This window comes from Capsicum annuum, chromosome 8, assembly GCF_002878395.1.
Source record: "Capsicum annuum cultivar UCD-10X-F1 chromosome 8, UCD10Xv1.1, whole genome shotgun sequence".
Lineage (NCBI taxonomy): Eukaryota > Viridiplantae > Streptophyta > Magnoliopsida > Solanales > Solanaceae > Capsicum > Capsicum annuum.
In genome coordinates, this window is record NC_061118.1 from 173,429,632 (window position 1) to 173,443,026 (window position 13,395).

Consider the following 13,395-nt stretch of genomic DNA (forward strand, 5'->3'; position numbering starts at 1 on the left):
TGTAAAAGAAAAAGTCGCGACTTTTCACAAAAAACAAAATGCCACCAGTTTGAATGTAATTAATACAATGGAGCTGAACAGTCCTGTCTTTTGGCCTGACACGTCCAGATTCAATCCTCTATAAATAGGTCCCTCCTTAATCTTCATTCAACTCTATTTATTTCTTGCATTTTTTCCTTTTGTGTGACATCTTCAACCACTTCTCTTCAAAGAGCATATTCCTTTCTCGTTGAGGTAAGTTTTTTTCTGGTGTAAACTTACCAGTTGGTCGTATACGTTGTATTACATTTTGGACTTTTTTCTTTATATTTGTCAATTCATGCGTGTTCTAGATATGGCTGATCCTTTTTTGGACATTGCTACTCTACGCGAAATAGTGGGGGAACTTCAAAGGAAGGTTAATGACCTACAGAGCGAGTTGGTCGCTGTGAGAGCGATGATGTTTAGAGAGATGCAGAGGCTGATGAGAGCCCTGCTGCTGCAATTTCATTAGTCGGCTTTCATTAATGATGATGATGATAATAATAATTAGAATGTATTTTTTCTTTTAGAGTATGTATTTTAATTTTTGTATATCAGATCTATACCTAATGTATTTGGTTTTTCGTTTAATGAAAAATTTACTTTAGTCAGACTTTGACGTTTTAATTCTTATTCAATTTTTATTTTGTCTATTTCTTCTAATCTAATACATGTTAACATGTCGACAGTTGGAGGTAATGTTGAATCCAGTAGCATTATGATTCGGGCATGTAGTTCTTTTGTGGTCAGCGCACTTACATATGGAGCACTTGTTTCTTCCTGATGAAAATGATTCTCCAACTCCACGCCTCCTTTTAAATGGCTTTCTTCCCGATTTGATAGTGCTCGGGTCAATATATGAAGGAGGTATTAATCTCCCCATAAGCTCTGCTGGAACAACCCAAGATTCTTTGGGAGGCACCGAAGTAATATGCCCACTATATCCCATTTCATATTTTTCCATGAAATAGTATTGAGAGGAGTGTTCGTAAACTTCAGGTTCATATTTATGGTTGTATTGATCTCGAAGGGCTACCATAGCGTGTGGACAAGGTATTTTGTCCAAGTCAAAAACTCTACACGTACAAGATTTTATTTGAAGATCGACCGTGGCAGCATCACCATGACCGGTGATACGGAATTTGTAATCTGCTATTTTATGAGAGAATAACCTATTCCCCAAACTGATGTTCATTGGTATTTTCTTTTTGATTTTGAGAACAAATAGGGTTTTTTTCTGGGCACTTAAACTGCACACGTCTTTCATTAAAAAAATTGTTATACTTCTCGCTTATTTTTTCAAACATAGCCTTGATGGGAAAATCTCTTTCATCGCCAAACAATGAATTCACCGATTCAGCTATGTTTAATGTCATAATATTATACCTATAGAAAAGAATCACTTAGTACGACATCATATTATACTTGTAAATCAAACAGGACATTAAATTCATAATAATGTACCTATTTGCTGGACAGAATGCTCGGCTCCATCTCTCAAAACCGACACGTGCGAGAAATTCTACTACCTTGGGATTCACATCCTCTATTTGATTAAAATGGTCTAAAAACTCCTCTCTACTATATGCTTTAGCTGCTCTATAAAAAAGGGTGACGATCCTTTCGTTGTGATATTTATTTCGAATGTTCTCTCCAAGATGTCTGATCAACAACCAAAGTAAGATGAAGTGAAGAAAAGTGAACCCATCTTTGGAGTACTTCGATACCTATCCGATACAAAACATAACTCTTCTGTATCTTCGACGCAGCGTCGCAGTTGTTCAAAAAAAATCCATAAGAGGCATCACATTCCTTGTCCGGTACACAAAAAATGACAGGAAAGATGTGATTCTCCGCATCCTGCACCACCGCCGCTAGCAGACCTCCATTATACCTGCTCCTCAAGAAGGTACCATCGACGGCTATGCCTTTTCTCAAATGTCAAAAACCTTGAATCCAAGCACCATAGGATACAAAACAGTACTTGAACCTTCCATTTTCATACAGATGCAATGCCGTCTTATTTTTGGGATTTGTGGACTCAATCATGTAACGGTAAGCATCAAATACTTCATAACCATGCTCGAGTGTCCCCCTAACCAGGTCCTTGGCAATCTCCATGGCCATATATACCTTCCAATAACTGACCAGGACACCCAAATTCGTAAGGAGTTGATTGGCCATAAACCTTGTTGAAGGGTTTTTGCCATTGGGAAAACTACTCCTAAAATATTCACCAAGGACCTTTGCCATGGCGTGAGGATTTTGGCTGAGATGTGTTCTGAACCACATGTGTGATGCTTTCCATGTTTATGAATGACGAATCTGTCAGAACTTGCGTACTTCACCGCTCTCAACCACCACTTGCAGTTCGAATTAGCACATTTGAAGCAAAAGTCACTGCTCGAATTAATCACCTTCTTTATTCTGAAATCTTTTTTCAAGTAAGAAATAAAAAAAGTGTTAGACAGTTCATTCTTGTCCTTGAATGACATTCCAATAAAAAAGTTGGTCCCGTCATCTTGAAGATTTCCAGACTGTGTCGATTGAGAAGAACTGCACATCATATTGGTCGCATCAACGGGCGTAGGTGTTTGATCATCATCTGGAATATTCATGTCTAGATCATCCAACCTATCATCAAAGAATTCTTATTTTTCTTCTTCTTCTTCTTCTTCTACGTTCTGGTTCTCATTTTCTCTAGTCTTTTCAACCATGTACACCCTTAACACCGGCCTGGTTGAATCACTTAGATAAGCACGTAACCGAACCTGATCGATTATCTTGAAAGGTAGTACCCTCTGATTTTCAAAGGAGTTGTGCGTGTAGCTGATAGCGAATTCTTTCGGTTGATAATTCAGCAACAAAAGCTAATGATTAAGTTCACAAAATTATCATACGAAACATCACTTTGGACTGTCATAGCTATTGTCTCTAGCATTTCACCCTTCTTCCAATGCCATACATATCGATTGATCTTCTCGACCCATTGACCATGACAATCCACCCCTATTATTATTAATCCCTCCATTAGTGGTCCCTAAATAAAGTCATTTGTTAAAAAAAGTTGATAGTGATTTCATAGTGCCGTGAATGAATCCCAACAGATGTGTTATCTGTTGTAACAGGTAAGTGAGGAGTCCCAATAGATTCTTACCTGTTGGGATTCATGTTACGCTCCTGAATATCTGTTGTAACAGATGAAACGCCTGTTGGGATTAATGTTACAACTAAATCACCTTTGTAGCTGATTCCAACAGATGAGTAATAGTTGCAACAGATAATTAACCTGTTGCGATAGATGACTTACCTGTTGCAATAGGTTATTAATCTGTTGTAACAGATGTTGGAATCGAGTTCAGGTTCTGTTGCAATAGGTAACTAATCTGTTGCAACAGATATATCAAATGTTGCAACAGATGACCCATCTGTTTAAACATGAATCCAACATATCAGTCTTCGGTTGAAACAGATGTCTCATCTGTCGCAATAGATGATTTATCTATTTAAACAGATGGATCTTATGTTGGATTCATGATTGGGCTCTATCCATTGTTGGAAAACAACAACACAATAGCAGTTACCCAGATGACAAATTCAACTAAAAATCATAATTTGACTTACCAGCGTCTACTATGAAGTAATGCCAAAGTGGAAAGTGATGTTCGAAACAAAATTTGACCTAAGAAATTGGTCAAATAGCAACAGTAGCGGTAACAACAACAACAACAATAAATGGTCAACAAGAACAAGGTGAAGATGATAATCAAGTAGAAGATGATGATAATGAAGCAGAAGATAATGAATGAAGCAGCAGCAACAATGAACAACAAAAATTGCTAAGAGAAAAAAAACAACAATGGGTGAGAAGAGAGAGAAAGACGCCTTTTTTCCCTCCGTTTTTCGTTATATAGGCAAACATTTGGATTAAAGTGTAAATTTTAAAACTTGTGAGTTATTTTCAAACTTTCCCAACTTTCTTAATCCATAATAAATTAATTATCACCTCCACCTAATAATTAAAACTTGTGTCACCTACACCTCATTTTAAAACTCTTTTGTCACCTGTGGCCCAAACCCCCAACTAACCTTGGGGTTTGTAACTTTTCTATAAATAGACATACATAATATGATCAAGTAGGTATTTACTATATATGGTAAAGTAGACATTCACTATATATGGTATATTTATAACAAAAATCAAAAAACTTTTTCTCATAAAAATAGAAATCTTTTTCCACCATCTACAAAAACTAATCACTCCTAATTACAAAAGAACACCTCACACCCCAAATAAAAAAAAAACAACGAATTAAAATATCCAAAATAACCAAACAAATAAAACGAATAAAAATATCCAAATAAATTTTTCCCAAAAAGAAACCTTTCCCAAATTTTAAAAAATAAGGAATAAAAAAGTTTTTCCAAAAAGAAACCTTTCCCAAATTTTAAACAATAAGGAATAAAAATCATACTATATTAAAAGTGTGAATAGTCGTATAAATATTATTTAAACTTCTTACCCTTTATTAAAAGACTACTCAATATATAAAGTAGTCTTTTAATTTTATCTATTCTTAATATTAAATATAAAAATTAAATTTTAGGTGCAACATACGACAAATATTTTCCCAAAAAATAGGACTATGTTGGAAACCTTTTTTCATATAAAAGGATTTAGTTTAACATACGTATGGTATTAAGAAAAATTATAGAAACTTTCCCACTTTAAAAAAAAATAAAGAAATTTTCCCTCTAAAATAGGAATAGAAATTGGTTGGATACCTTTTTCATATAAAAAAGATTTGGTCTGAAGGTCCAAAAATAAAAAATTGGCATAACTAATATTTTATTAATATTTTTCTTAATATTAGTAACTAACCAATTAATTATTTCTAAGTATTTTAGGTAAACAAAAAATTTAGAAAAAGGAAAACAACGACTAGCCATGTATGGTATTAAACATTTTTATATGAAACTTTCCAACTAATTGAAAGAAAATAGAGAAGGTTTAAAGAAGTCCTAAAATATACAAAAAAAAATTAATATTTACCAATTCTAAATTAATTAGAATTTTATGTGATTTTTTTTTATAATTCTATTTAAGTGATTTTGGATCAAAACTTGAAATAATTTGTTCTTTGCTTTTACTTTTCTTCTTATTTCAGTTCCTTAAGCCATCTTCTTACTTTCATTATCATCTTTCTATAGTTTTAGAGATTATATGAATTATAATGATAATGAATTCTTCTCTTTTGATGATTTATCATGTTTCTCTTTCAGTTTAAAATTTTGGATCAAAAAATTGGACAAAATAAGCATGTTGCCGCTAAATGATGTAGCCAAAAATTCAAAGGTTTATTTCTTTCTATTTTTCTTCTTTGATGAATTGTGACTTAGTTTTTATTATGCTATTTAATAATAATTTGGTATACTATTCGTTAGTGTTGTAGTTGAATCTTCAATTAAACTTATTTGTTGAATTCGAAATAAGCTTATTGTTAAGTGTTGAATCTTGATATGCAAAACTTTTATTCGAATGAAGAATCAATAAATTAACTTGGTCTTGTGCTTTAAGTTTCTCTCTCCTTCTAAGAGGTTTTATTAAGATCAAATTTGAATATTGTTCTCAAGAAAATAACGAGAAATTTAGTTGTGGCCGTCTGAAATTGGGAAGATATTAAGGAGCCGTTTGGTTAGGGAGATTATTTTTCTAATTCATGTATTAAAATATGGAATAAATTAATACAATGTTTAGTAGCAAATAAGGAGCAATGTATAACTAATACATGGATTAATTATATACCCTACATAGTATTATAGGGTGTATAACTAATACACCCAGTTTTGTTGGGATTAGTAATCCATGGATAAATATGAAAAAAGACACAAATGTCCTCAAATTCTTTTAAATATTTTCTAATTTTTTTTAATTTATTCAATGTGAGTTATTTCTTTTCAATTTTAAAGATGATAATATCTCTCCAAATAATTTTAATCATAAAAAAACTACTCCATTAACTTAAAAAATACTTATTGGTCAAAGCCCAAAAACAAATTGCATGGCTGCATAAAGCTTTAATTTTGTTAATTGAATTTATCACAAATAAAAATAAAAATTTTTGTTTAGATTTAACACTTTACAAAATATAATTTTATGTTAACAACGATTCAATTTTCTCATTCAAAAGTTACACATACCCCCCTCCGACTTAAGAACACAAGAAAGTGCGAACAACAAATAAATAATATTCTTTTTAAATGAATGATTAAATCTTAAAATTTCAAAGTAAGTTATGACTATTGTTATATTGTTGATTTTTTTAATTTTAAAAAAAGAATAATAAAGCTTGGTGAAGTATTTATACAAAATTATTGTATGTCAAGGGTATTTTTGTAAACAAATAATATTCTTTTTAAAATATAACAATACATATTGTTTTCAATACATTAAATCAGACATTGCATAACAAACACAAAAGTGATGATTTATCAACAACTTAAAGCTTATGGTGGTAAAATATATACGTGTTTACACTAAAGTATATGTTTATGTTTACATTATTATATTAAAGTATGAAAAATGTGATTTTAACTTTTAAACTTCATTAAAAATCTTCATAATAAATAAAATTATTTAATTTTAAATAATCAATCATCACACACGTGCGATTAGACTAGTATATATGTATATATATCATCCGAGAATCCATTCATTTGTGATGTCAAGTTAGGATCAGTTCCACCACACTAGCGTTACCCTTTAATTTGTTGACCTGCTTCTCACTATAACTTTTCACACCCCACTAATGATATAGAAAATTTCGCCATGGTCCAAATATTTTTCACTTTATTTAAAATTTATGAAGTTGAAACTAAAGATAAAATTGTATTTCATATTATCCTTTTCAAAAAGAATATTTGAAATAACATTCATGTTTGCATGTACTAATTAAAAAACTATTTTAAAAGTGAAAAGAGAGTTGAAAAACATATAATACGTTTGTTTTCCAAATATAAGAATACAACTACAGGTTGAATTTGAAATTTTTATAGTAAAACACTGATTTTCAAATAAAGTGAAGGAACTATTCAGAAAAAACAAAAGTGAATAACTTTTACGGACAAACGGGCATATGTTCGAATTCTGATCAGGTGACATTAAATAGTACGTAACATTTAGGGACAAAGAAAATAATAATTATATTAATTATACTTGTATTAGTTATACATGTATTATTTCTTATATATTATTTGATTTGATATATAAGAAATAATATATCTTACATAATTTCTATGAAAGAAGTGTTTGTTTACGAAAATATCCTTCTTTGACTTTGTATATTTTTTTTACAACAAAGTTCTTTTGCCATCTTAAACATAATTACTAATATTATTGAACTAGTATATAGATATTTAGGATTAATTACAGGACGTTTGTCTTTGCGCATGAAATGTTACGCCGTCGGATTAACATAGTCGAAACAAAAATAAAATAAAATAGAAGATGTAAAATTAAGGAATAGTCTCAAGAATTTTTTGCAAAAATATATTGTGGTTATTTAAATCAAGTATTCATTGTTGTAAATTAAAATGATGGATAAAGAAATTGTGAAATACAGTCTATTTGTATATAAAAGCGTGTATTAATAATATATTTTATTTGCTATGTATTAGTAATAGAAAGATTTTTTAAAGAGATGTATTAACTTATTAAAGGAGATGAGGTTTGGTATTAGTATTAGGTAAACGACGGAAGGATACAAAAAAAAAATACTAATAGGCACTTGAGAATCTTAAAAAGTTAACTAGAGTAGCAGAATCAACAGCAAATAAGTAGCAGTAGAATTTGGAAGGGACCACTAGTTTGCCCACGAGACAACAACTTTAATTGTAATTATTCTATTCAATAAAGGGAGCTTCCGTCAGCAAGAATTTTACTTCATATAGGGGTACGGTGCCCACTCGTTCTCCTTCATATTCATTTTTCATTCCACATATAGATAGGACTGATCGACTAGCAAACCACTCCGTCCAATTTAATTTCCCTCTGCTCTCTCAAAATACATTTCGTATCTCAGTTGTTCAGCCAACAAATCAAAGCAAAGCCTCCCCTTTACACTCACTCACTCACTCACATCATCATCATCATTCTTTGTGTGTGTGTCTGTGAAGCGACTTTACCAAAATTCTTGTTTTCAGTTGCCTGCAGATATGCCTGCCAACTTGAATTAATTAAAGGGGCTCCCTCCCTTTCAAGAATCTTTCTCAAAGTGAGTTGTTGCTTTTCCTGCTCTTCTTCTTTCTTTTTTCATTCCCTGTAAATTCTTGACTGTAGCTGGTGCTCGTAGTGTTAAATTTGTTTAGCTTTGCTAACTTCTCTTTCCTGACTCCACAAAGACTGCGACTTTGGGGTTTAATCAACAACTTTATGTTCAATTCCTGACCGACCCTTTGATCCATATAGAGTTCTTTTCCTATATATAGAGGGCAAAGATTGCAGCTTTATGTGTTGTTTGACTATATATATATATATGTGGTGTAGATTACTGATGCATGAAAATAGTTTGTGGTCTGAAATGCATTTGTGATTGCAGTTGCAAACGAAAACTTATAACTGATGATGTTTGCGCAACCCGCGCTGATTGGGTTTTGGAAGACCAAGGAAAGGAATCCTTCATGGAAGTTCCTCTTCTTGTTTTTCATATTTAGGCTGCTTTTGTTTTCTGGCTCGTGATGTCATGTGTTTGCTGATTTAATTAGGCTTAATTCCTTCTTTATGGGATGGGAGAAGATTGATCAGCCTTTTTCGTCATTATGGAAGATGGTGCCTTTACACTTAACGACATGTTGGCTAAGCTCTCTGACAATACTACTGCTACTGATTTTAGTTTCATGGGAGAATTCCTCTCTGACGGATTCTGGCTAGAGGCAACTGATCAGGGATCCAATTATTTCTGTAATCAGCCTGCACTTCCTTTTACTACTACTTCCTCTTTGCCTTCTCAGCCCCTTTCCTTTGATACTAACGTTTCCATTCCAAGCACTAATCAAGTGGCCTTCCAGCAAGAAACAGAAAAAGATAAGATAGCTGACAATTTGTTTGTCCCCCAAATGGATGAATCTTCTGCACCTACAAGAGATAACACACACACCTCCCCTCGTCCAGATTCTTCAGCTTTTCAGGTTGAAGGCACTCAAATGAATAGGAGGCTATGGATTGGACCAAACACTCTCACAAACCCAAATCCTACTTTATCAGTAAAGACCAGATTGGTGCAGGCCATTGAATACCTTAAAAATTCCACAAGAGATAAAGATGTCCTCATTCAAATATGGGTGCCTGTCAAGAGAGGAGGCAAACATGTTCTTGTTACTAATAATCAGCCATACTTTATCAACCCAAACTCCCAGAGCCTGTTAGAGTACAGATACGTCTCTCAAAATTACCAATTTGCTGCTGAGAAGGATTCAAAAGAGTTGGTTGGGTTGCCTGGACGCGTGTTCTTGAAGAAGCTGCCAGAGTGGACTCCTGATGTTCGATTTTTCAAAAGGGAGGAGTATCCACGAGTTAATTATGCTCATCAGCATAATGTTAGGGGTTCCATTGCGGTTCCTGTTTTTGAAAGTGGCAGTGGAACTTGCTTGGGTGTTGTTGAGATTGTGACGACTATTCAGAAAACTCACTATCACCCCGAGCTTGAAGATGTCTGCAAAGCTCTTGAGGTATTCCTTAATTGGCCTTTTTGTCTCTAGTGTGTCTTAAACTTAATGCCCTTCCTCAGAACAGTTAGATTAGCAATATTGATTGATGTAGTTAGAAGGTAAGCTTCGTGGAGTTTTTGGAGAGAGTTTTGGGGGAGGGGGAGTTTTTGGAGAGAGTTCGTGGAGTTAGATTAGCAATATTGATCAACATGCTAAATGTTCAATTCCCGAATGTTCGTAAATCTGCAATCATCTTCCAACTGCTTCTCATCTCTCCTTGGCCAAGATTCTGATAGATGAAAATTAAATGTACATATGGTATTAGTGACCACAAATTTTACCTGAACTTTGAGGATTATTTTCTTGAACTTTGATTGTCAATTAACTCGTCATCATTGAGGTTTCATGTGACACTTGTGCTTCTAAGTAACTTATCATTATATAATCTTCTTTCGAGTTCCAAATAGAAATTGGTGATTTTGCTAGTCTTCGGTACAAATTATTCCCATTCTTAAGTTACCAACAAAAAGGACTAACATCTGCTACTAATTAAGGGCACCCATGATTCTTTGCTTTGAGAATGAACCATTTCCCTGTGATTTAAAGAATTTTTTTGTTTTTGTTTGGGGTCTTTGTAGGCTGTTAATCTAAGAAGTTCTGGTATCTCATCAAATCCTGCCAAAGTCAAGGTAGATCCTGAATATTAATCTTTCACTTTCTCATTAGGAGGTCCATATTCACCGTCTGATATTGTAGTTATGATTCTATATCAGGACTGCAACGAGTCTTACCTAGCTGCCTTGGCCGAGATTCAATATATTTTGACATGCGTATGTGATACACACAAGTTGCCATTGGCTCAGACTTGGGCCCCGTGCATACAACAAGGTAAAGGTGGGTGCCTGCAATCTGATGAGCACTTTGCTTCTTGTGTTTCCACAGTCGACTCAGCTTGCTATGTGCGCGATCCACAAGTGGTGCCTTTTCATTTTGCATGTTCAGAGTATCACTTGCTTAAAGGTGAAGGAGTTGCAGGTGGAGCATTCAATACGAACCAGCCATGTTTTGCTACAGATATTACGGCCTTTAGCAAGGCAGAATATCCACTGTCACACCATGCCAGGATGTTTGGATTATGTTCTGCTGTGGCAATACGCCTTCGAAGTATATACACAGGGTCGGCTGATTTTGTCTTGGAGTTTTTCTTGCCACTTGATTGCAAAAATACTGAAGACCAAAAACAAATGCTAAGTTCACTGTCTTCTGTGATACAACAAAGTTGCCGAAGCTTGCGTGTTGTCACAGATCAAGAACTGCAGGAGGAAAAAGTCAGCCTTTCCGTTGGTGGATCACATGAAGAAGAAGCAAGAAAACCAGTTTCTCCATCTTACAGGGATCAAGATTCTTCTTCGTGGCTTTCTGAAATGATGGATGCGCAAAGAAAGGGTAAAGGAGCAGCTGTTTCAGAAAATCACAGGGATAAGCAAGAAGAAAATTTTAAGGTGACAGCAACCCCTTGGGATTACACTCAGAGGGAACCCATTCATGCATCTACATTCTCAGAGCCAAACCAAAGTTTTGTAGCCAAAGGGGGTTCCTTTGATTTTTCTTCTCATTCCTCGGGCGCCAAGAGAGCAGGTGAAAGAAGACGGTCAAAAACCGAGAAGAGCATCAGTTTGCAGGTACTCAGGCAGTACTTTGCTGGGAGCCTCAAAGATGCTGCCAAAAGTATTGGAGGTAAACTATTAAGTCCACTCGCGTCTATAATTATAAATTAGAAAAAAGAAATAAAGCATTTCCATTTCACAACCTTGTACCTATTTTGCCTTCGACGACTACTGTGAATTTGGAACTTTTATAGAAGAAATATGCAATATTCTGCCTTTCGTGGCATGATGGTCCCGTTGGGCAACTGTTAAAATGATGCCTTGGAAATCTATGGATATTTTCAGAATTCTCATGAAAATTCCTTGAATGCTCCAAAAACTACAACTATTTTTTGAGACCAATTTTTGTATAATCTTGGTCAATCGGAATCTTTTGAACATGCTCATATGATCCTTCTAGTTTTCATCTCAAAATTTTGGATTATTTCTATATTTGTCTTTCTTACAAGTTTGTGCACCCATGATTTTGTTTACAAAGTCCTATAGTTTACCTTAAGGTCTCAAATTTGGGTCTTGAGCACCATCATCTCTGCCATCTGAGCTCGTCGTCAATTTCTTGAAACTTGCAGTTTGCCCTACAACTTTGAAAAGAATATGCAGGCAACATGGAATCACCAGGTGGCCTTCTCGCAAGATCAAGAAAGTTGGCCACTCGTTACAGAAGCTTCAACTTGTGATCGATTCAGTCCACGGTGCCGAGGGTGCAATTAAACTAAGTTCTTTCTACACCAACTTCCCTGAACTTAGCTCTCCAAATAATCCCGGTACCAGCAACTTGTCTGCTTCTAAAGACGATGATCATCTGCAGCAAGTAAATACTCAACTTGATGTCAGCCCCGTGACCACCACATCCAAGTCAACTTCTTCGTCTGGCAGTCATAACTCCAGCTCAAGTTTATTGTGTTCGACTACAAATGTCTTTGCGACAACGGAGGAACATCCTGCAAGAGGAATGCTAAAGAGGGCACACACGGAAACAGAATTGCATGACATGGGTCAAGAAGAAACCAAACTTCTGGTCAGGTCACAGAGTCAAAAGATCCAAAGCAATCACAATTCTTCGGAACCTCTGCGCCCTTTGCCAAATCAGCTCTTACAGGATTCAGGTACATTTAAAGTAAAAGCCATATTTGGGAAGGAAAAGATCCGTTTCAGCCTGCAATCACACTGGGGTTTTGGAGATATTCAGCATGAGGTACTGAGGCGTTTCAATGTAGAAGATGTTGGCAAAATCGACCTAAAGTATTTGGATGATGACGACGAGTGGGTGCTTCTGACATGTGATGCCGATCTTGAGGAATGTATTGATATACATAAATTATCTAAAAGGAGGACAATAAAAGTTTCCCTCCACCATACTTACCATCATAATCTTGGAAGTTCATTTGGTAGCAGCGGTCCAGCCTAAGCTATACTTGCTCTGCAAGTGTTTCCAGATGTGGGGTCATGTTTGTTTGCTAAGAAGCTATGGAAGATTCTTGACTGCAAAGTAGAAAGAACGGCTTTTTTCACTTTCTTTCTTAGTGTTAGTGGTTGATGTGGGGAGATGGCAGATCCATGGCCAATCGGCGGCCACCCTATATGCAGTTATTTGACATACTTGCTGATTGCACACTGCATACCCATTGTATCACCTTTTTTCAATCAATGGGAATGTAATATAGAACATACAATTAACCATCGAGTGAGATGAGATGGGACGTTCAGTCATGCTGATTGTTAACTTTGGCATACTTCTCTTTGTGGAAGAGGAGAGGAGGGAATGCTCTTCAATAGTCATTTTGCATTCTCCACAGAGGATACAGCGCAAAAGCTGATTATGTACTTTTTCTAAGTTCCAACCATGTGTAGTTACTGCACTTAGTTCCAGTATCCTGGACAAACAGTTTATGGATCTTTCTGATTTAACGAGAAAGGAAATTCTGGATGAGTTTTTATAGTAGTAATTTTTCACTGCAACGAGATTGGCAAGATGTTCTTAGGACATTCCAACTTAAAACTC

At 34.8% G+C, this 13,395-nt stretch overlaps 1 protein-coding gene across 2 annotated transcripts; it reads left to right on the top strand.

The window, feature by feature from the left end:
• Window positions 1-7,986: 7,986 nt before the first annotated feature.
• Window positions 7,987-13,323, top strand: LOC107840645 (protein NLP2). Of its 2 annotated transcripts, none has more exons than XM_016684568.2 (5): window positions 7,987-8,294; window positions 8,619-9,747; window positions 10,365-10,415; window positions 10,500-11,463; window positions 11,963-13,323. In XM_016684568.2, the coding sequence occupies exons 2-5, from the start codon at window positions 8,839-8,841 to the stop codon at window positions 12,799-12,801; spliced, it is 2,763 nt and encodes a 920-aa protein (XP_016540054.2). In that variant the 5' UTR covers window positions 7,987-8,294; window positions 8,619-8,838; the 3' UTR covers window positions 12,802-13,323. The 2 variants fall into 2 exon arrangements, with proteins under 2 accessions (XP_016540054.2, XP_016540055.2); XM_016684569.2 differs by having other exon boundaries at window positions 8,785-9,747.
• The last annotated feature ends 72 nt before the right edge of the window (window positions 13,324-13,395 follow it).

Coding starts and splice junctions, on each gene's coding strand:
- LOC107840645 (XM_016684568.2), top strand. CDS start 8,839: ATGGAAGATGGTGCCTTTACACTTAACGACATGTTGGCTAAGCTCTCT. Junction 9,748..10,364: donor ATGTCTGCAAAGCTCTTGAG/GTATTCCTTAAT, acceptor GGGTCTTTGTAG/GCTGTTAATCTAAGAAGTTC. Junction 11,464..11,962: donor TGCTGCCAAAAGTATTGGAG/GTAAACTATTAA, acceptor TGAAACTTGCAG/TTTGCCCTACAACTTTGAAA.